Source organism: Nerophis ophidion, unplaced genomic scaffold (genome assembly GCF_033978795.1).
Source record: "Nerophis ophidion isolate RoL-2023_Sa unplaced genomic scaffold, RoL_Noph_v1.0 HiC_scaffold_205, whole genome shotgun sequence".
Classification (NCBI taxonomy): domain Eukaryota; kingdom Metazoa; phylum Chordata; class Actinopteri; order Syngnathiformes; family Syngnathidae; genus Nerophis; species Nerophis ophidion.
Genome location: NW_026907127.1, coordinates 2,062 through 26,915, shown reverse-complemented (window position 1 = coordinate 26,915; position 24,854 = coordinate 2,062). Strand labels below are relative to the sequence as shown.

Genomic DNA, 24,854 nt, shown 5'->3' with positions numbered 1-24,854 from the left:
TGACATATATACTTACATCATGTATATATTACATGTTATTATGAATGTTACTACATGACATATATACTTACATTATGTATATACTACATGTTATTATGAATGTTACTACATGACATATATACCCATGCATATAAAACCTTGAAGGAGGTGTTTTGATGTTTTGAAGGGCTTTATAGGCAGAATAGAGCGACTCCCATAGGCTTTACAGTAAGCAGACTTTTGATCGCATTTAATATTTAGAATGGATTTTAAAAAACACGTCTTTCATAATGTTTGTGCAGTGCTCCTACACACTGGCTCAGCCAGGAGGTTATGTCTAAACTATTGATTACCGTTTGCAAAGACGTATTGATCGGGCTCATTCAAGAAACTTTGTTTGACTAATCCAACACAAGCAGTAGTGACCTTTGACACCATTTCCCCAATCAACTGGCAGTCACATGACCCTACTCAAACAATGCGCTGGAAACAGTGAATAAGGTCAAAACTATTCAGTGTTTACTTACAAATTGGAAAAACAAGTTCATATTTCACATCCAACTCCAGAAAACATCTTGTACTTACGTCTTTTATTATTGTCTATCAATGTTCTCAATCATCAGCTCTTTGTCTCCTCAGCTCTTTGTCATCTCAGCTATTTGTCATCTCAGCTATTTGTCATCTCAGCTATTTGTCATCTCAGCTATTTGTCATCTCAGCTCTTTGTCATCTCAGCTCTTTGTCATCTCAGCTATTTGTCATCTCAGATCTTTGTCATCTCATTGATTGAGACTTTTATTAGTAGATTGCACAGTACAGTACATATTATTAGTAGATTGCACAGTACAGTACATATTATTAGTAGATTGTACAGTACAGTACATATTATTAGTAGATTGCACAGTACAGTACATATTATTAGTAGATTGTACAGTACAGTACATATTATTAGTAGATTGCACAGTACAGTACATATTATTAGTAGATTGCACAGTACAGTACATATTATTAGTAGATTGCACAGTACAGTACATATTATTAGTAGATTGCACAGTACAGTACATATTATTAGTAGATTGCACAGTACAGTACATATTATTAGTAGATTGCACAGTACAGTACATATTATTAGTAGATTGTACAGTACAGTACATATTATTAGTAGATTGCACAGTACAGTACATATTATTAGTAGATTGTACAGTACAGTACATATTATTAGTAGATTGCACAGTACAGTACATATTATTAGTAGATTGCACAGTACAGTACATATTATTAGTAGATTGCACAGTACAGTACATATTATTAGTAGATTGCACAGTACAGTACATATTATTAGTAGATTGCACAGTACAGTACATATTCCCTACAATTGACCACTAAATGGTAACACCCCAATAAGTTTTTCAACTTGTTTAAGTCGGGGTCCACGTTCATCAATTCATGGTACACTTGTGTCTCTTTCATCTCAGGTCTTTGTCTTCCCAAGTCTTTGTCATTTCAGGACATGACATCATCACAACTGGACAGTTTGGTTTGTACTAGAAGAGGTTTCACCTCTTATCTGAGTAGACTTCATCAGTTCTAGTCTTAGACTTAGATTGTTCCATCTAGTCTTTGACTTGGATTGGTCACATCTAGTCTTAGATTTAGATTGGTCACATGTAGTCTTAAACTTAGATTGGACAGATCTAGTCCAGCGCCTGGTGCCAAAACTCCAAATATTTATACTCCAAATCCCGGGGTGTGTGCCTGGGCAATGTTGTCCTATGCTAGTAAAAAAAACAACTGTTGAGATGCAAACAAACAATCCTACTGTCAAGAGCAGGGATCCCAAAACTACGGCTCGCGGGCCAGATCCAGCCCGCCAGCGTTCGATATATGGCCCGCAGGAAGTCCCAAGTTAATATGTTGAAGAGGTTCATTTAGCTTACTGACGTGTATTTATAAATGGTTGATTTCTATAGGCTAGTAAGCTAAAATGTTGTACCCGACAAGTTTCGGCTACCTTGCTTCTGCAGCCTTCATCAGAGGTGTCACGTGATGTTAGCGTGACCTTGTCTGTGACGAGTTGTATGGATTGCACCATCCAACCTAAAGTGGTGGGATGGCGGCGTCCCCTGGTGTGCACCGGGGGTAGGGCGGGGCGCCCCCTGTCGTCTGGATGTCTACCAAACGGCCGGGGTCGGCCCTGCAGGACAGTGTCCCAGGTGTGGGATAGTTGGTAGGATGTCTACCAAACGGCCGGGGTCGGCCCTGCAGGACAGTGTCCCAGGTGTGGGATAGTTGGTAGGATGTCTACCAAACGGCCGGGGTCGGCCCTGCAGGACAGTGTCCCAGGTGTGGGATAGTTGGTAGGATGTCTACCAAACGGCCGGGGTCGGCCCTGCAGGACAGTGTCCCAGGTGTGAGATAGTTGGTAGTATGTCTACCAAACGGCCGGGGTCGGCCCTGCAGGACAGTGTCCCAGGTGTGGGATAGTTGGTAGGATGTCTACCAAACGGCCGGGGTCGGCCCTGCAGGACAGTGTCCCAGGTGTGGGATAGTTGGTAGGATGTCTACCAAACGGCCGGGGTCGGCCCTGCAGGACAGTGTCCCAGGTGTGAGATAGTTGGTAGGATGTCTACCAAACGGCCGGGGTCGGCCCTGCAGGACAGTGTCCCAGGTGTGGGATAGTTGGTAGGATGTCTACCAAACGGCCGGGGTCGGCCCTGCAGGACAGTGTCCCAGGTGTGGGATAGTTGGTAGGATGTCTACCAAACGGCCGGGGTCGGCCCTGCAGGACAGTGTCCCAGGTGTGGGATAGTTGGTAGGATGTCTACCAAACGGCCGGGGTCGGCCCTGCAGGACAGTGTCCCAGGTGTGGGATAGTTGGTAGGATGTCTACCAAACGGCCGGGGTCGGCCCTGCAGGACAGTGTCCCAGGTGTGAGATAGTTGGTAGGATGTCTACCAAACGGCCGGGGTCGGCCCTGCAGGACAGTGTCCCAGGTGTGGGATAGTTGGTAGGATGTCTACCAAACGGCCGGGGTCGGCCCTGCAGGACAGTGTCCCAGGTGTGGGATAGTTGGTAGGATGTCTACCAAACGGCCGGGGTCGGCCCTGCAGGACAGTGTCCCAGGTGTGAGATAGTTGGTAGGATGTCTACCAAACGGCCGGGGTCGGCCCTGCAGGACAGTGTCCCAGGTGTGGGATAGTTGGTAGGATGTCTACCAAACGGCCGGGGTCGGCCCTGCAGGACAGTGTCCCAGGTGTGGGATAGTTGGTAGGATGTCTACCAAACGGCCGGGGGCGGCCCTGCAGGACAGTGTCCCAGGTGTGGGATAGTTGGTAGGATGTCTACCAAACGGCCGGGGTCGGCCCTGCAGGACAGTGTCCCAGGTGTGGGATAGTTGGTAGGATGTCTACCAAACAGCCGGGGTCGGCCCTGCAGGACAGTGTCCCAGGTGTGGGATAGTTGGTAGGATGTCTACCAAACGGCCGGGGGCGGCCCTGCAGGACAGTGTCCCAGGTGTGGGATAGTTGGTAGGATCTCTACCAAACGGCCGGTGGGCGGCCCTGCAGGACAGTGTCCCAGGTGTGGGATAGTTGGTAGGATGTCTACCAAACGGCCGGGGTCGGCCCTGCAGGACAGTGTCCCAGGTGTGGGATAGTTGGTAGGATGTCTACCAAACGGCCGGGGTCGGCCCTGCAGGACAGTGTCCCAGGTGTGGGATAGTTGGTAGGATGTCTACCAAACGGCCGGGGTCGGCCCTGCAGGACAGTGTCCCAGGTGTGGGATAGTTGGTAGGATGTCTACCAAACGGCCGGGGGCGGCCCTGCAGGACAGTGTCCCAGGTGTGGGATAGTTGGTAGGATGTCTACCAAACGGCCGGGGGCGGCCCTGCAGGACAGTGTCCCAGGTGTAGGATAGTTGGTACAGTCTTTGGGGCCCGCTTCCAGATGGAATTTGTTGCTTTCCATTCTAATGACCTTGGCTGCCAACCAGTTCATTAGATGGTTTTCTCTCTTGCAGTGATCTGAAATGGCTGATTTCAGATTTTCCTGCGTTGCGTTCATTCTCGTAGCACGGGTGAGCGTTCCAGATGTTCCCTTTTCACATTCTTTCTGGTGTTCCTTTTTGTGTGTGCTGAACTGTCGACCTGTCTCTGCTATGTATATTTGATAAGGAATGTGACCACAATGTTTCTAACTCCTGTTATTTGATGGAGGTTAAATTGCAGAGCCTTTTAGGAATGTTTGAAAGGACAGTGTTGTAGTGTGTGTGAATAGGTGAATGTGGAAATAGTCTTAAAGGTAGAAAAGTGCTATCCAAATATAACCGATTTACCATTTATGGTTCCTTTTTTGGACTGTGATGTCCACATTAAAAACAACAGGCGCTTCCATGTCGGGGTTTACAAAAACCCACACATACCCACTAATACCCACTTTTTGACGCACACCACCCATTGGAACACAAACTGGGCATTGGCAGAACCCTACTACACAGATCTGGTAATGTCCCTACCAGCCCACAGGCCAAAGAGGAAGAGCATAGGCATCTAAGGGAAGCCCTTACAACCTGTGTTTACCCCAGCTCATTGTTTGTTAAAATTGCATCCAGTTCCGGAAAAAACAAGAACAGAGTAGATGAGGAGGAAAAAAGTGACGCAAAAAAATATTGTTATTCAATATGTATCAGGTCTATGTGAGAAACTCCGAAAAATTGTTAACCAACACAACATCCTAGGTAAACTTCAAACACGGCAACATCCTGAGACAGACACTGGTGCCTCCTAAAGACAAGACACTCCACTCCCACAAAGACAATCTGGTGTGTGCTATCCAGTGCAATGATGAATATACCGATTCATATAATGGGGAAACAAAACAACCACTAAAACGACGCAAGGCACAGCAAAGTCTTCAGGTCTAGACTCAGATGTCTACCTGCACCTCAGGGAGAAACAGCGGTCTTTGACAACAAAGTCTTCAGGTCTAGACTTAGATGTCTACCTGCACCTCAGGGAGAAACAGCGGTCTTTGACAACAAAGTCTTCAGGTCTAGACTTAGATGTCTACCTGCACCTCAGGGAGAAACAGCTGTCTTTGACAACAAAGTCTTCAGGTCTAGACTCAGATGTCTACCTGCACCTCAGGGAGAAACAGCGGTCTTTGACAACAAAGTCTTCAGGTCTAGACTTAGATGTCTACCTGCACCTCAGGGAGAAACAGCGGTCTTTGACAACAAAGTCTTCAGGTCTAGACCTAGATGTCTACCTGCACCTCAGGGAGAAACAGCTGTCTTTGACAACAAAGTCTTCAGGTCTAGACTCAGATGTCTACCTGCAGCTCAGGGAGAAACAGCGGTCTTTGACAACAAAGTCTTCAGGTCTAGACTTAGATGTCTACCTGCACCTCAGGGAGAAACAGCGGTCTTTGACAACAAAGTCTTCAGGTCTAGACTCAGATGTCTACCTGCACCTCAGGGAGAAACAGCGGTCTTTGACAACAAAGTCTTCAGGTCTAGACTTAGATGTCTACCTGCACCTCAGGGAGAAACAGCGGTCTTTGACAACAAAGTCTTCAGGTCTAGACTCAGATGTCTACCTGCACCTCAGGGAGAAACAGCGGTCTTTGACAACAAAGTCTTCAGGTCTAGACTCAGATGTCTACCTGCACCTCAGGGAGAAACAGCGGTCTTTGACAACAAAGTCTTCAGGTCTAGACTTAGATGTCTACCTGCACCTCAGGGAGAAACAGCGGTCTTTGACAACAAAGTCTTCAGGTCTAGACTCAGATGTCTACCTGCACCTCAGGGAGAAACAGCGGTCTTTGACAACAAAGTCTTCAGGTCTAGACTCAGATGTCTACCTGCAGCTCAGGGAGAAACAGCGGTCTTTGACAACAAAGTCTTCAGGTCTAGACTTAGATGTCTACCTGCACCTCAGGGAGAAACAGCCGTCTTTGACAACAAAGTCTTCAGGTCTAGACTCAGATGTCTACCTGCACCTCAGGGAGAAACAGCTGTCTTTGACAACAAAGTCTTCAGGTCTAGACTCAGATGTCTACCTGCACCTCAGGGAGAAACAGCGGTCTTTGACAACAAAGTCTTCAGGTCTAGACTCAGATGTCTACCTGCACCTCAGGGAGAAACAGCGGTCTTTGACAACAAAGTCTTCAGGTCTAGACTCAGATGTCTACCTGCACCTCAGGGAGAAACAGCTGTCTTTGACAACAAAGTCTTCAGGTCTAGACTCAGATGTCTACCTGCACCTCAGGGAGAAACAGCGGTCTTTGACAACAAAGTCTTCAGGTCTAGACTCAGATGTCTACCTGCACCTCAGGGAGAAACAGCGGTCTTTGACAACAAAGTCTTCAGGTCTAGACTTAGATGTCTACCTGCACCTCAGGGAGAAACAGCTGTCTTTGACAACAAAGTCTTCAGGTCTAGACTCAGATGTCTACCTGCACCTCAGGGAGAAACAGCGGTCTTTGACAACAAAGTCTTCAGGTCTAGACTCAGATGTCTACCTGCACCTCAGGGAGAAACAGCGGTCTTTGACAACAAAGTCTTCAGGTCTAGACTTAGATGTCTACCTGCACCTCAGGGAGAAACAGCGTTCTCTGACAACAAAGTCTTCAGGTCTAGACTTAGATGTCTACCTGCACCTCAGGGAGAAACAGCTGTCTTTGACAACAAAGTCTTCAGGTCTAGACTCAGATGTCTACCTACAACTCGGGGAAAAACAGCCGTCTTTGACAACAAAGTCTTCAGGTCTAGACTCAGATGTCTACCTACAACTCGGGGAAAAACAGCCGTCTTTGACAACAAAGTCTTCAGGTCTAGACTCAGATGTCTACCTGCACCTCAGGGAGAAACAGCGATCTTTGACAACAAAGTCTTCAGGTCTAGACTCAGATGTCTACCTGCACCTCAGGGAGAAACAGCTGTCTTTGACAACAAAGTCTTCAGGTCTAGACTCAGATGTCTACCTGCACCTCAGGGAGAAACAGTCGTCTTTGACAACAAAGTTTTCGGGTCCAAACTCAGATGTCTACCTGCAGCTCAGGGAGAAACAGCGTTCTCTGACAACAAAGTCTTCAGGTCTAGACTTAGAGGTCTACCTGCAACTCAGGGAGAAACAGCCGTCTTTGACAACAAAGTCTTCAGGTCTAGACTCAGATGTCTACCTGCAACTTAGGGAGAAACAGCGTTCTCTGACAACAAAGTCTTCAGGTCTAGACTTAGAGGTCTACCTGCAACTCAGGGAGAAACAGCCGTCTTTGACAACAAAGTCTTCAGGTCTAGACTCAGATGTCTACCTGCAACTTAGGGAGAAACAGCGTTCTCTGACAACAAAGTCTTCAGGTCTAGACTCAGATGTCTACTTACAACTCGGGGAGAAACAGCGGTCTTTGACAACAAAGTCTTCAGGTCTAGACTCAGATGTCTACCTGCACCTCAGGGAGAAACAGCGGTCTTTGACAACAAAGTCTTCAGGTCTAGACTTAGATGTCTACCTGCACCTCAGGGAGAAACAGCTGTCTTTGACAACAAAGTCTTCAGGTCTAGACTCAGATGTCTACCTGCACCTCAGGGAGAAACAGCCGTCTTTGACAACAAAGTCTTCAGGTCTAGACTCAGATGTCTACCTGCACCTCAGGGAGAAACAGCCGTCTTTGACAACAAAGTCTTCAGGTCTAGACTCAGATGTCTACCTGCACCTCAGGGAGAAACAGCTGTCTTTGACAACAAAGTCTTCAGGTCTAGACTCAGATGTCTACCTGCACCTCAGGGAGAAACAGCCGTATTTGACAACAAAGTCTTCAGGTCTAGACTCAGATGTCTACCTGCAACTCGGGGAAAAACAGCCGTCTTTGACAACAAAGTCTTCAGGTCTAGACTCAGATGTCTACCTGCACCTCAGGGAGAAACAGCTGTCTTTGACAACAAAGTCTTCAGGTCTAGACTCAGATGTCTACCTGCACCTCAGGGAGAAACAGCTGTCTTTGACAACAAAGTCTTCAGGTCTAGACTCAGATGTCTACCTGCACCTCAGGGAGAAACAGCGGTCTTTGACAACAAAGTCTTCAGGTCTAGACTCAGATGTCTACCTGCACCTCAGGGAGAAACAGCTGTCTTTGACAACAAAGTCTTCAGGTCTAGACTCAGATGTCTACCTGCACCTCAGGGAGAAACAGTCGTCTTTGACAACAAAGTTTTCGGGTCCAAACTCAGATGTCTACCTGCAGCTCAGGGAGAAACAGCGGTCTTTGACAACAAAGTCTTCAGGCCTAGACTCAGGTGTCTACCTGCACCTCAGGGAGAAACAGCGTTCTCTGACAACAAAGTCTTCAGGTCTAGACTTAGAGGTCTACCTGCAACTCAGGGAGAAACAGCCGTCTTTGACAACAAAGTCTTCAGGCCTAGACTCAGACGTCTACCTGCACCTCAAGGAGAAACAGTCGTCTTTGACAACAAAGTTTTCGGGTCTAAACTCAGATGTCTACCTGCACCTCAGGGAGAAACAGCGGTCTTTGACAACAAAGTCTTCAGGCCTAGACTCAGATGTCTACCTGCACCTCAGGGAGAAACAGCGTTCTCTGACAACAAAGTCTTCAGGTCTAGACTCAGATGTCTACCTACAACTCGGGGAAAAACAGCCGTCTTTGACAACAAAGTCTTCAGGTCTAGACTCAGATGTCTACCTGCACCTCAGGGAGAAACAGCGGTCTTTGACAACAAAGTCTTCAGGTCTAGACTCAGATGTCTACCTGCACCTCAGGGAGAAACAGCTGTCTTTGACAACAAAGTCTCCAGGTCTAGACTTAGATGTCTACCTGCACCTCAGGGAGAAACAGCCGTCTTTGACAACAAAGTCTTCAGGTCTAGACTCAGATGTCTACCTACAACTCGGGGAAAAACAGCGGTCTTTGACAACAAAGTCTCCAGGTCTAGACTCAGATGTCTACCTGCACCTCAGGGAGAAACAGCGGTCTTTGACAACAAAGTCTTCAGGTCTAGACTCAGATGTCTACCTGCACCTCAGGGAGAAACAGCCGTCTTTGACAACAAAGTCTTCAGGTCTAGACTCAGATGTCTACCTGCACCTCAGGGAAAAACAGCCGTCTTTGACAACAAAGTCTTCAAGTCTAGACTCAGATGTCAACCTGCACCTCAGGGAGAAACAGCTGTCTTTGACAACAAAGTCTCCAGGTCTAGACTTAGATGTCTACCTGCACCTCAGGGAGAAACAGCCGTCTTTGACAACAAAGTCTTCAGGTCTAGACTCGGATGTCTACCTACAACTCGGGGAAAAACAGCGGTCTTTGACAACAAAGTCTTCAGGTCTAGACTCAGATGTCTACCTGCACCTCAGGGAGAAACAGCCGTCTTTGACAACAAAGTCTTCAGGTCTAGACTCAGATGTCTACCTGCACCTCAGGGAGAAACAGCCGTCTTTGACAACAAAGTCTTCAGGTCTAGACTCAGATGTCTACCTACAACTCGGGGAAAAACAGCCGTCTTTGACAACAAAGTCTTCAGGTCTAAACTTAGAGGTCTACCTGCACCTCAGGGAGAAACAGCACTGCTTTGAGAAGAAACATGTACAGATTCTGGACAAGGACGACGGATGGTATGAAAGAGGAGTTGTCAAGGTTGAAAAACCCTCCCTGAAGGGAGTAGGTGGTCTGCGACATCACCTGTCTCTCACATACAACACTGTCCCTTCAACTATTCCTAATAGACTCAGCAAGTTATCCTCCAACAAATAACAGGAGTTAGAAACATGGTGCTCACAGAAGGTGACCACAATGCCGTTTGTTTACAACTGAATGGAATTTTTACACTAGGGTTGTCCCGATCCGATATTTGCATCAGATTGGCCGCCGATATTTGCCAAAAAATGCGTATCGGCAAGGCATGGGAAAATGCCGATCCAGATCCAGTTTTCTTTAAAAACTCTGGTCCGTGTTTTCCAACGCACCGATTTAAATAATACATTCCACTCATCTACTGCTCCCTAAATTCCGTTCTGCATTTTCCAGAACACCTTCAAAACATCCACAAGTCTGTGTTCCAACCAATCAGATGGCCGTGTGAATTAAAAGTTACGGAAAAAATGTCAGCTGTGTGGGATTATTTTACCCTAAAAAACGAAAAAGATGAAGAGGTGGAGTGCAAAACATGCCAACATAAAGTCAAGCGTGGTGGTAAAGTTGTAAGACATTTTAATGACTCTTGTGAGTGAGAGGCTTTTTAGCACTCATAGATGAAGACAGGAGCAGGCTGACACCTGAGCATCTTCAAGTGCTCGTCTTTGTTAGAAAGAATCTCCCCATTATGCTTGGACTTCAATTGTTTGCCCCCCCCCCCCCCCTGACAGGGGCAAACAATTGAAGGGAGTGTGTGGATATTTATTTATTCATTAATTTTTTTCTAAAGTTTACACTTGTTCAAGCGCAAGTATTGATGCTGAGTTATAGATATTTTATCCCATTCAGGTTGTTTGTGTGTTTTGCTTTTTTAATAATGTTTACAGCATTATTTGCACTTTATACTGTTCACTTTTTTACTGTTTAATGATGCCATTTATGTTTGTCATTAGGGCTGGGCGATATTGGCTTTTATTAATATCGCAATATTTTGATGCCATATTGCGATATACAATATATATTACGATATTTTGCCTTGGCCTTGATTGAACACTTGATACATATAATGACAGCAGTATGATGATTCTATGTGTCTACATTCAAACATTCTTCTTCATACTGCATTCATATATGCACATTTTAAACTTTCATGCAGAGAGGGAAATCACAACTAAGTCAATTGAGCAAAAGTGTATTCATTAAATACTCTTCATTCTCTCACGGGTGACTTTTTAAATGAGAGAACAAATTAATAGTGTTGCTACCTTTTTGTAGTAACACTTTTGCTGCATACTTTGCATTGATTGATTAATACTTTTATTAGTAGATTGCACAGTTCAGTACATATTCCCTACAATTGACCACTAAATGGTAACACTCCAATAAGTTTTTCAACTTGTTTAAGTCGGGATCCATGTTAATCAATTGATGGTACAAATATATACTATCAGCATAATACAGTCATCACACAGGTTCATCATCAGAGTATATACATTGAATTATGTACATTATTGATGGTACAAATATATACTATCAGCATAATACAGTCATCACACAGGTTCATCATCAGAGTATATACATTGAATTATGTACATTATTGATGGTACAAATATATACTATCAGCATAATGCAGTCATCACACAGGTTAATCATCATAGTATATACATTGAACAGCATATTGCTGTTGTCTGCTGAATATCTTGCCACTTGGAACCAAACCCCCACCAGATGATGGACCCCCTGCTCTTTATGTTGGGCTTTTATTGTTTTTCCTCCATTCGTGATAAGTTTGGCACCATCTCTTTCTCTCTGATCAGCGAGAGCTATGACGCTAGACTCGCGAGATTATGTGACGTATGTAAGAAGGCGGGCTTGTTTTCCGTATCTGTGAGAATGAGAGACGAGGAGGACTGAGAAAGGCCTGTTGTGTGATGCCTGCAGCTAAAAGTAACTCCACCTGCCTCAGCTAACCTTAGCCATGCTAACGTTAGCTCTCGGCGAGAGCACATGACGCTAGACACGTGACAGTGTGTGACGTATGGAAGAAGGCAGGCTTATTTGACGTCTCTGTGAGAAGGACAGACGAGAAGGAGTGAGACACGCCAGTAATGTAATGCCCGCAGCTTAAAGCAACTGTGTGAGAACACATCATCGAATATGACCATATAGTCATTTTCTGTATCGCACAGAGACAAACCTGCCATGTATCGTATATATCCATATATCGCCCAGCCCTATTTGTCATGTATAATTTTTGATATTTTGTTTTTATCCTTGAATACCAGCTATAATGTATTATTCAAACTCACCTCATTCAGCTGGCTAGTTGTTATCAAGAGTACTTCAATCCTTTCCAGCATGAATCTGACAACTAAGTAGGCTAAATAACTTCAAACTCTAATACATGCTCGGATAGGCCAGTATCGGCCAGTATCGGTATCGGATCGGAAGTGCAAAAACAATATCGGTATCGGATCGGAAGTGCAAAAACCTGGATCGGGACTTCCATGGTTTACACCGGGGATTCCGACTATTTAGGACTGGTAGTAGTGGATCCACAACCATCCTTCTGCCACACAACACCCCAACGCTAACGAGGGGAAATTAGTCTTAAACAACTGTCTTTGGCTTTGACAATAGGATCCTGGTTTTAGAGTATAATTATTTGGAGTTTTGGTGCCTCGATGTGACCAATCACAGTCTATGAGCACCAACTGATGAGGCCTCCTCGAGTGAGTCTTTTATATTTTAGCAGCGCAGAAGCTAACATTAACCCTGTTAGATTGTCAAAAGTGACTCCATCCTTTGTGGTACTTGTAGTGTTGATTAGGTGACAAAGTCTGGAATTTTTCATTATCACTGGGCTAAAATGAACTAAAAAAGATAAAAGGAGCAAAAAGACGTGATGTAATTACAAAAAGCTGAAATTTTGACAATAATAATAACAATACATTTTATCACTATAAGCACATACCATACCAACTATTATGTTGGTTTTGGGGGTGGGTTTTTTTACCCAAAAAAACCTCCAAAATGACCCAAAATACTTCGACTTTTTATAAGTGAAAATGTTAGGACACCCCTGAGTTATTTTGAAATCGTCAACTTTTTTCCCCCATTGCATCACAATTGTTTGCTGTTATTTTCCTATCTTTCTGTTGTTGTTTTTTCAAAAATATGTTGCGGAACAACAAAACTTTGGCCACACCTGTGTAATATCATGTTTTTTGTGTGGTCAAGTTCAAAAGATATGCCATCGTTTGCAGTACACAATATTTCTGTCTAAATTGAAAGAAAAATTGAGGCATACTTTTTGCAGGCTTTCGCAGGCCACAAATACCAAGTGGCCCCAGGCCTTGAATTTGACATGTGTGCACTAAAGTACCAGTACTTCTCACTTGCTTTGGAGCCAACTCAGACTGGGACAAATACGAACCTAAAACATTTTCAATAATTGTGTGTCAAGTTTTTCATGGGCGAGCTCCGTATTAGATTGCAACTCTCGTCTGCCATTGTATTGTTTTCATTAGCACTTGGCACTTGCACACTTGTGTCTCAGATGAGCGCAGAGCGTTGCCAACAGTCACAAGATCAGCCAAGTATGCTGCAACAAGACCATGGACACAAACACAAGGACTTTGGTAAGTATCCTAGAAACAACCCAAGAGCCAAAGGAGAGAAAAGGTATGTTTTGTAGTAGCTGCATTTTGTACTAACTGGAGCTTGTGGAGAAGACGCTGATTTACGGCAGTTTATAGAGCTAATAAAAGCAGGAATAACTATTTCTGCAACCAAGGGCTCCACCTTTGTCAAGAGCATGAGCTGCTCTGACCACAGAGCTAATTTGTTGTAGACATTTCAGGCTGTTGTCAAGAATCATACGCTTAGAATCTTCCCAGCACAAGCCATGGTGCTCGAACCTGACTCTGGCCAGATCCTTGTAGTTGGCTGAGCTCCACACAAGGATCTGGGACTTCTCAATAGGAGATGTATTTCAGAAGGCGGGGCGTGGTCAAAAAGTCCTCGCATGTGATTGGATAATTCACTTGTCCGTTATCTTGAAGGAGGTGCTACTTCAAGCTCTGACATGGAAATCAAGCCGTGACGCTGATGAGAGCCACGCTGGGATATCCAAACTCGGTCAAAAGAAGAGCCAAAACATCCTTGCCACCAATAAATGCCTTCAAAAGCCTTCTCTGTTCATATTTGAACGAATGAATAATCCATAGATTGCAGCTGTTTGGTCCAATGTCAGCACAGGACGCAGCGAGGACTGCGTCCCGCCGTTGTTGTTTGAATCAAACAGTCGCTTGGGTGCTACGTCACATCTATGCAGTCCCGCCCGGCAACCCTGATTGGTTTATTATTGTTTGCTATCTTCAAAGAGTTTGCAATGCATTTAACCCAGATCATTGTGTGCAGCTCAGCCAACTACAACGGTCTGGCTAGCATAAATATCTCTGCCAAAATGTAAAAAAAAAAACTGTTTAGTTGTACTGTGCAGGTTTGAAATAAATATTTCAATTCAATGGTGGCTATGCTAGATACAAATATACACATTTTTATACACACATACATACATACATATATATATATATATATATATATATATATATATATATACACACACACACACACACACACACACACACACACACATATATATATATAGATACATACACACGTACAAACATAGTATATATAAATATAATGACTTTTTAATGTTAATACTGTATACTCATTATTTTCTATTACTATTGTAAATACTTTTTTCAAGATCATGGAAAGGTTTTGGCAAAGGCGTCCAGTATTTATTGACTAGTGGACATTTGTTTTCCAGTGACAGAAAATGTCCCCAAGAGACAGCGTGAGAAGGTAAAAGAAGTCAGCAAGATGATCCTCCACACACATCTGGGAACTCAGCAACAGGAGAAGTTTACTAGCCCACAGCAAACATCAGCTACCATCGGCTGATCCCCAGCAGTGGGGGCGTGTCTCCACTGCTGGGCGCAATATGATAGGCCAAACAAGGCTGACCTGTTGAAATAGTGGAAAAGAGGGCGGGGCAAGTGAAAATACAGAAAGAAAAGAAACAGACCAAGCAGTCACTGAATGAAGAGTTAGTCATGTTCAACCATGAAACATTTGACCAAGCAGTCACTAAATGAAGAGTTAGTCATGTTCAACCATGGAACATTTGACCAAGCAGTCACTAAATGAAGAGTTAGTCATGTTCAACCATGAAACATTTGACCAAGCAGTCACTAAATGAAGACTTAGTTGTGTTCAACCATGAAACATTTGACCAAGCAGTCACTAAATGAAGAGTTAGTTGTGTTCAACCATGAAACATTTGACCAAGCAGTCACTAAATGAAGAGTTAGTCGTGTTCAACCATGAAACATTTGACCAAGCAGTCACTAAATGAAGAGTTAGTCGTGTTCAACCATGAAACATTTGACCAAGCAGTCACTAAATGAAGAGTTAGTCGTGTTCAACCATGAAACACTGGACCAAGCAGTCACTAAATGAAGAGTTAGTCGTGTTCAACCATGAAACATTTGACCAAGCAGTCACTAAATGAAGAGTTAGTCGTGTTCAACCATGAAACATTTGACCAAGCAGTCACTAAATGAAGAGTTAGTTGTGTTCAACCATGAAACATTTGACCAAGCAGTCACTAAATGAAGAGTTAGTCATGCTCAACCATGAATCATTTGACCAAGCAGTCACTAAATGAAGAGTTAGTCATGTTCAACCATAAAACATTTGACCAAGCAGTCACTAAATGAAGAGTTAGTTGTGTTCAACCATGAAACATTTGACCAAGCAGTCACTAAATGAAGAGTTAGTCATGCTCAACCATGAAACATTTGACCAAGCAGTCACTAAATGAAGAGTTAGTCATGTTCAACCATGAAACATTTGACCAAGCAGTCACTAAATGAAGAGTTAGTCATGTTCAACCATGAAACATTTGACCAAGCAGTCACTAAATGAAGAGTTAGTTGTGTTCAACCATGAAACATTTGACCAAGCAGTCACTAAATGAAGAGTTAGTTGTGTTCAACCATGAAACATTTGACCAAGCAGTCACTAAATGAAGAGTTAGTCGTGTTCAACCATGAAACATTTGACCAAGCAGTCACTAAATGAAGAGTTAGTCGTGTTCAACCATGAAACATTTGACCAAGCAGTCACTAAATGAAGAGTTAGTCGTGTTCAACCATGAAACACTGGACCAAGCAGTCACTAAATGAAGAGTTAGTCGTGTTCAACCATGAAACATTTGACCAAGCAGTCACTAAATGAAGAGTTAGTCGTGTTCAACCATGAAACATTTGACCAAGCAGTCACTAAATGAAGAGTTAGTTGTGTTCAACCATGAAACATTTGACCAAGCAGTCACTAAATGAAGAGTTAGTCATGCTCAACCATGAAACATTTGACCAAGCAGTCACTAAATGAAGAGTTAGTCATGTTCAACCATAAAACATTTGACCAAGCAGTCACTAAATGAAGAGTTAGTTGTGTTCAACCATGAAACATTTGACCAAGCAGTCACTAAATGAAGAGTTAGTCATGCTCAACCATGAAACATTTGACCAAGCAGTCACTAAATGAAGAGTTAGTCATGTTCAACCATGAAACATTTGACCAAGCAGTCACTAAATGAAGAGTTAATCATGTTCAACCATGAAACATTTGACCAAGCAGTCACTAAATGAAGAGTTAATCATGTTCAACCATGAAACATTTAACCAAGCAGGCACTAAATGAAGAGTTAGTTATGTTCGACCATGAAACATTTGACTAAGCAGGCACTAAATGAAGAGTTAGTCATGTTCAACCATGAAACATTTGACCAAGCAGTCACTAAATGAAGGGTCAATCATGTTCAACCATGAAACATTTGACCAAGCAGGCACTAAATGAAGAGTTAGTCATGTTCAACCATGAAACATTTGACTAAGCAGGCACTAAATGAAGAGTTAATCATGTTCAACCATGAAACACTGGACCAAGCAGTCACTAAATGAAGAGTTAGTCATGTTCAACCATGAAACATTTGACCAAGCAGTCACTAAATGAGGAGTTAGTCATGTTCAACCATGAAACATTTGACCAAGCAGTCACTAAATGAAGAGTTAATCATGTTCAACCATGAAACACTGGACCAAGCAGTCACTAAATGAAGAGTTAGTCATGTTCAACCATGAAACATTTGACCAAGCAGTCACTAAATGAAGAGTTAGTCATGTTCAACCATGAAACACTGGACCAAGCAGTCACTAAATGAAGAGTTAGTCATGTTCAACCATGAAACACTGGACCAAGCAGTCACTAAATGAAGAGTTAGTCATGTTCAACCATGAAACATTTGACCAAGCAGTCACTAAATGAGGAGTTAGTCATGTTCAACCATGAAACATTTGACCAAGCAGTCACTAAATGAAGAGTTAGTCATGTTCAACCATGAAACATTTGACCAAGCAGTCACTAAATGAAGAGTTAGTCATGTTCAACCATGAAACATTTGACCAAGCAGTCACTAAATGAAGAGTTAGTCGTGTTCAACCATGAAACATTGGACCAAGCAGTCACTAAAGGAAGAGTTAGTTGTTTTCAACCATGAAACATTTGACCAAGCAGGCACTAAATGAAGAGTTAGTCATGTTCAACCATGAAACATTTGACCAAGCAGTCACTAAATGAAGAGTTAGTTGTGTTCAACCGTGAAACATTTGACCAAGCAGTCACTAAATGAAGAGTTAGTCATGCTCAACCATGAAACATTTGACCAAGCAGGCACTAAATGAAGAGTTAGTCATGTTCAACCATGAAACATTTGACCAAGCAGTCACTAAATGAAGAGTTAATCATGTTCAACCATGAAACATTTGACCAAGCAGTCACTAAATGAAGAGTTAATCATGTTCAACCATGAAACATTTAACCAAGCAGGCACTAAATGAAGAGTTAGTTATGTTCGACCATGAAACATTTGACTAAGCAGGCACTAAATGAAGAGTTAGTCATGTTCAACCATGAAACATTTGACCAAGCAGTCACTAAATGAAGGGTCAATCATGTTCAACCATGAAACATTTGACCAAGCAGGCACTAAATGAAGAGTTAGTCATGTTCAACCATGAAACATTTGACTAAGCAGGCACTAAATGAAGAGTTAATCATGTTCAACCATGAAACACTGGACCAAGCAGTCACTAAATGAAGAGTTAGTCATGTTCAACCATGAAACATTTGACCAAGCAGTCACTAAATGAGGAGTTAGTCATGTTCAACCATGAAACATTTGACCAAGCAGTCACTAAATGAAGAGTTAATCATGTTCAACCATGAAACACTGGACCAAGCAGTCACTAAATGAAGAGTTAGTCATGTTCAACCATGAAACATTTGACCAAGCAGTCACTAAATGAAGAGTTAGTCATGTTCAACCATGAAACACTGGACCAAGCAGTCACTAAATGAAGAGTTAGTCATGTTCAACCATAAAACATTTGACCAAGCAGTCACTAAATGAAGAGTTAGTTGTGTTCAACCATGAAACATTTGACCAAGCAGTCACTAAATGAAGAGTTAGTCATGCTCAACCATGAAACATTTGACCAAGCAGTCACTAAATGAAGAGTTAGTCATGTTCAACCATGAAACATTTGACCAAGCAGTCACTAAATGAAGAGTTAGTCGTGTTCAACCATGAAACATTGGACCAAGCAGTCACTAAAGGAAGAGTTAGTTGTTTTCAACCATGAAACATTTGACCAAGCAGTCACTAAATGAAGAGTTAATCATGTTCAACCATGAAACATTTAACCAAGCAGGCACTAAATGAAGAGTTAGTTATGTTCGACCATGAAACATTTGACTAAGCAGGCACTAAATGAAGAGTTAGTCATGTTCAACCATGAAACATTTGACCAAGCAGTCACTAAATGAAGGGTCAATCATGTTCAACCATGAAACATTTGACCAAGCAGGCACTAAATGAAGAGTTAGTCATGTTCAACCATGAAACATTTGACTAAGCAGGCATTAAATGAAGAGTTAATCATGTTCAACCATGAAACACTGGACCAAGCAGTCACTAAATGAAGAGTTAGTCATGTTCAACCATGAAACATTTGACCAAGCAGTCACTAAATGAGGAGTTAGTCATGTTCAACCATGAAACATTTGACCAAGCAGTCACTAAATGAGGAGTTAGTCATGTTCAACCATGAAACATTTGACCAAGCAGGCACTAAATGAAGAGTTAATCATGTTCAACCATGAAACACTGGACCAAGCAGTCACTAAATGAAGAGTTAGTCATGTTCAACCATGAAACACTGGACCAAGCAGTCACTAAATGAAGAGTTAGTCATGTTCACCCATGAAACATTTGACCAAGCAGTCACTAAATGAAGAGTTAGTCATGTTCAACCATGAAACATTTGACCAAGCAGTCACTAAATGAAGAGTTAGTCGTGTTCAACCATGAAACATTGGACCAAGCAGTCACTAAAGGAAGAGTTAGTTGTGTTCAACCATGAAACATTTGACCAAGCAGTCACTAAATGAAGAGTTAATCATGTTCAACCATGAAACATTTAACCAAGCGGGCACTAAATGAAGAGTTAGTTATGTTCGACCATGAAACATTTGACTAAGCAGGCACTAAATGAAAAGTTAATCATGTTCAACCATGAAACACTGGACCAAGCAGTCACTAAATGAAGAGTTAGTCATGTTCAACCATGAAACATTTGACCAAGCAGTCACTAAATGAAAAGTTAGTCATGTTCAACCATGAAACATTTGACCAAGCAGTCACTAAATGAGGAGTTAGTCATGTTCAACCATGAAACATTTGACCAAGCAGTCACTAAATGAGGAGTTAGTCATGTTTAACCATGAAACATTTGACCAAGCAGTCACTAAATGAGGAGTTAGTCATGTTCAACCATGAAACATTTGACCAAGCAGTCACTAAATGAGGAGTTAATCATGTTCAACCATGAAACATTTGACCAAGCAGGCACTAAATGAAGAGTTAGTCATGTTCAACCATGAAACATTTGACCAAGCAGTCACTAAATGAAGGGTCAATCATGTTCAACCATGAAACATTTGACCAAGCAGGCACTAAATGAAGAGTTAGTCATGTTCAACCATGAAACATTTGACTAAGCAGGCACTAAATGAAGAGTTAATCATGTTCAACCATGAAACACTGGACCAAGCAGTCACTAAATGAAGAGTTAGTCATGTTCAACCATGAAACATTTGACCAAGCAGTCACTAAATGAAGAGTTAGTCATGTTCAACCATGAAACATTTGACCAAGCAGTCACTAAATGAGGAGTTAGTCATGTTCAACCATGAAACATTTGACCAAGCAGTCACTAAATGAGGAGTTAGTCATGTTCAACCATGAAATGATCAATAAATAAATGATAAATGGGTTGTACTTGTATAGCACTTTTCTACCTTCAAGGTACTCAAAGCACTTTGACACTACTTCCACATTCACACACACATTCACACACTGATGGAGGGAGCTGCCATGCAAGGCGCTAACCAGCAGCCATCAGGAGCAAGGGTGAAGTGTCTTGCTCAGGACACAACGGATGTGACGAGGTTGGTACTAGGTGGGGATTGAACCAGGGACCCTCGGGTTGCGCACGGCCACTCTTCCACCGCGCCACGCCGTCCCCATTTGTCGTATATATTTTTACAAACACAGTTAAGTTGGTTATTTTAAATGTCTTTTTATTGCAAGTGTAACAAGACACAACATAAGGACCCAGAATACTGACATTGTAACATTCATCATTTGGATGTCGTGGTGGTTTGTGCAGCCCTTTGAGACACTAGTGATTTAGGGCTATATAAGTAAACATTGATTGATTGATTGATTGATCATTTCCTACTGCTTGTCCATGTTGACTTCAAAAAACTAACTTTTTTTGTATCGTGACATTTTTTGATGCCAATCTTTATTTTTTGACACTGTTCAGGTGTGGGTCGCATGCGGTCTTTTTTACATTCACATTTTCAACTCACTTCTCATGTTTTCCACTTAAGGGCAGCGGTTTGCCACGGAGGGGAGGGGCCAATGGGAGGGGCTTAGCGTGATCAGTGGGCGTGACACGCTAACAGCCAATCAAGTAAAAGTATCAAGTATGTTGTCTGGCGGTGGAGTGAGAAGAGAAAGTCAAAATGAAGAAATTGTGTATAGAAGAGGAAGAGTTACCCCAGCAGGATTGATCCAAAAAGGAGCGTAGTCAGACCAAGGTGTTTGTAATCCCCACTCCACCCAAGCAGCGCTCACCCATTAGAGCACAACTAAACTTGCAGAAAATACTTCTTCTCAAGTTTCTCTGTTTACATTTCATCAAGCATTTCTTACATATTCCTTATTTGGGCAGCTTCCTTTTAATAAGTTATTGTTAAGTGTTGAATGTGTTTTGACCATTTTGTTGACATTATTGAGTGGTTTCAGTTCTACCTTGATAGCTGAGGGCGTTGGTTACATTTCAAAATCAAATGTCTTTTTTTATCCGGCTGCGTATGTTCAACAGGTCATTAAAATATCAACAGTGACTGATATCAAACATGTATATGCTGATAGAGTTAGAAGCCATTCCTCCAAAGTCACAAGAAGTGAATGTGCAAGTGGTGGCTGCTCTCAGTCACCTTGACAAAGGGAAGTGTGGACATGACTCAACTTATCTGAGGGTGCGTCCCCTCCACTGTAAATATACAGTACATAGTGTCCATGAAAGGTTAACCACTTCCGCTGTTTGCATTGCATTCCAGTTTGACAAGAAACGCCACAGTTCCAGTGAATATTCTCAAGATTGTAAACATTAAACATGCTAAATGATTGATTGACTCAATAAACGACAAAGCAGTGCAAGTCTTGGTCCAACAAACTGACCCAAAAGTGAGAGCCGGCTGAGACCATGCGTCCTCCTCACCAGGACCACCCTCAGATGTAGTCCTTTTATCAACTCAAGTCAAAGGTTTGCAACAGGGTTGGACTATGAAAGTACTGCAGTACTAAGGACTTGGAAAAGGTACAATGACTTGGAAAAGGTACAATACTGCCTTTGGAAAAGACAATGAGTATGTCAATATTTTTTTATTTCACACAATCTTTTGGTCTTTTTGTCATGAAGACATAAAATATGTCATAGGACACAGGAAAACTTTAGTTATGACCAATGTATGATCTTGGAACTACACTGACAATGTATGATCTTGGAACTACACTGACAATGTATGATCTTGGAACTACACTGACAATGTATGATCTTGGAACTACACTGACAATGTATGATCTTGGAACTACACTGACAATGTATGATCTTGGAACTACACTGACAATGTATGATCCTGGAACTACACTGACAATGTATGATCCTGGAACTACACTGACAATGTATGATCTTGGAACTACACTGACGATGTATGATCCTGGAACTACACTGACAATGTATGATCTTGGAACTACACTGACAATGTATGATCCTGGAACTACACTGACAATGTATGATCTTGGAACTACACTGACAATGTATGATCTTGGAACTACACTGACAATGTATGATCTTGGAACTACACTGACAATGTATGATCCTGGAACTACACTGACAATGTATGATCCTGGAACTACACTGACAATGTATGATCTTGGAACTACACTGACAATGTATGATCCTGTGACTACACTGACAATGTATGATCCTGTGACTACACTGACAATGTATGATCCTGTGACTACACTGACAATGTATGATCCTGTGACTACACTGACAATGTATGATCCTAGAACTACATTGACAATGTATGATCCTGTGACTACACTGACAATGTATGATCTTGGAACTACACTGACAATATATGATCCTGTGACTACACTGACAATGTATGATCCTGGGACTACACTGACAATGTATGATCCTGTGACTACACTGACAATGTATGATCCTAGAACTACATTGATAATGTATGATCCTAGAACTACATTGACAATGTATGATCCTGTGACTACACTGACAATGTATGATCTTGGAACTACACTGACAATGTATGATCCTAGAACTACATTGACAATGTATGATCCTGTGACTACACTGACAATGTATGATCCTGGAACTACACTGACAATGTATGATCCTAGAACTACATTGACAATGTATGATCCTGGAACTACACTGACAATGTATGATCCTGGAACTACACTGACAATGTATGATCCTGTGACTACACTGACAATGTATGATCCTGGAACTACACTGACAATGTATGATCCTGTGACTACACTGACAATGTATGATCCTGGGACGGCATCGGGACGACACTAGTAACGGCATTGGGACGACACTAGTAACGGCATCGGGACGACACTAGTAACGGCATCGGGACGACACTAGTAACGGCATTGGGACGACACTAGTAACGGCATCGGGACGACACTAGTAACGGCATCGGGACGACACTAGTAACGGCATCGGGACGACACTAGTAACGGCATCGGGACGACACTAGTAACGGAATCGGGACGACACTAGTAACGGCGATGGGACGACACTAGTAACGGCATTGGGACGACACTAGTAACGGCATTGGGACGACACTAGTAACGGCATTGGGACGACACTAGTAACGGCATTGGGACGACACTAGTAACGGCATTGGGACGACACTAGTAACGGCATTAGTAATAGATACTTGTTGACGTGGCGATTTATATTTTGATGATTGAGTGACTGGCACTACCTGATTGATGACGTAGACTCCGTAGTCCAGTTGCTGGCGCTGCAGGATGGGGTGCAGATAGTAGAGCCAGTATTTGAGGTGCTCCTCTCGCTTGCGAAATGGTATGATGATGGCGACCTTCTGCAGCGCCTCGCAGTCTTTGGGTTTGTAGCGTCCGCCCGGCTCCAGCTGCCCGTTGTTCTCCTTGATGAGCTCCAGGCTCAGCGGACTGCTGAAGTCCACCCGCAGGGGACCCACTGGCGACACAAAAGGGACACATCAAACCAATCCTAGCAGCCAACAGTAGACCACAGGGCTAAATAAGTAACATTATCACCGGAGGACTAGCTAAACATGCTAAACCATAGGAGGATCAGTATAATATCAGTGTATGGTCGAGTCTACTGTGATTAGATCATCACAAAATCCTTTTGTTATTTACAAACTCAGGAAATACTGAAAGAAACAGGATTCAAACATCCATCCAACCATTTTTCTACTGCTTGTCCCTTTTGGGGTGGCGGGGGATTCAAACAAAGGATTCCATTTAGAAGCAAGAGTAGTTTTGCTTATGTTATGTTCTCATCATCCACTTCAAGCAGGACCACACCCAAAATAAAATACTTGGAGGATCCAAGTCTTTCACAGTGGACTGTGTCGCACGGTTCTGGTCCCCCGCCAACAAGTCAGCTGTGTCAAGTTGTTTCACAGTGGACTGTGTCGCACGGTTCTGGTCCCCCGCCAACAAGTCAGCTGTGTCAAGTTGTTTCACAGTGGACTGTGTCGCACGGTTCTGGTCCCCCGCCAACAAGTCAGCTGTGTCAAGTTGTTTCACAGTGGACTGTGTCGCACGGTTCTGGTCCCCCACCAACAAGTCAGCAGTGTCAAGTTGGCCTAGTGAGAGGTCACAGCTGAGGAAACATGGCGGCCCTACAAACATTCCCAGTTGCTGAACTTCATGCTCGTTAACATACAAAACTTGTTAACATACAAAAGTCGTTAGCAGACAAAAGTCGTTAACATGCAAAACTTCTTAACAGGCAAAAGTTGTCAATATACAAACCCCGTTTCCATATGAGTTGGCAAATGGTGTTAGATGTAAATATAAACAGAATACAATGATTTGCAAATCCTTTTCAAGCCATATTCAGTTGAATATGCTACAAAGACAACATATTTTTTGTTGCAAATAATAATTAAGATAGAATTTCATGGCTGCAACACGTGCCAAAGTAGTTGGGAAAGGGCATGTTCACCACTGTGTTACATTACCTTTTCTTTTAACAACACTCAATAAAGGTTTGGGAACTGAGGAAACTAATTGTTGAAGCTTTGAAAGTGGAATTCTTTCCCATTCTTGTTTTATGTAGAGCTTCAGTCCTTCAACAGTCCGGGGTCTCCGCTGTCCTATTTTACGCTTCATAATGCACCACACATTTTAAATGGGCGACAGGTCTG

At 42.8% G+C, this 24,854-nt stretch overlaps 1 protein-coding gene across 1 annotated transcript in view; it reads right to left on the bottom strand.

The window, feature by feature from the left end:
• LOC133547835 (beta-1,4-galactosyltransferase 1-like) overlaps positions 1 to 24,356 on the bottom strand; it is a 62,194-nt gene extending 37,838 nt beyond the window's left edge. The window contains exons 1-3 of the mRNA XM_061893330.1: positions 24,335 to 24,356; positions 24,021 to 24,290; positions 23,418 to 23,662 (exon numbers count right to left, since the gene is read on the bottom strand). Coding sequence (XP_061749314.1) covers positions 23,418 to 23,662; positions 24,021 to 24,290; positions 24,335 to 24,356 — 537 coding nt within the window. The remainder of the gene's footprint in view (positions 1 to 23,417; positions 23,663 to 24,020; positions 24,291 to 24,334) is intronic.
• Between the last annotated feature and the right edge of the window lie 498 nt (positions 24,357 to 24,854).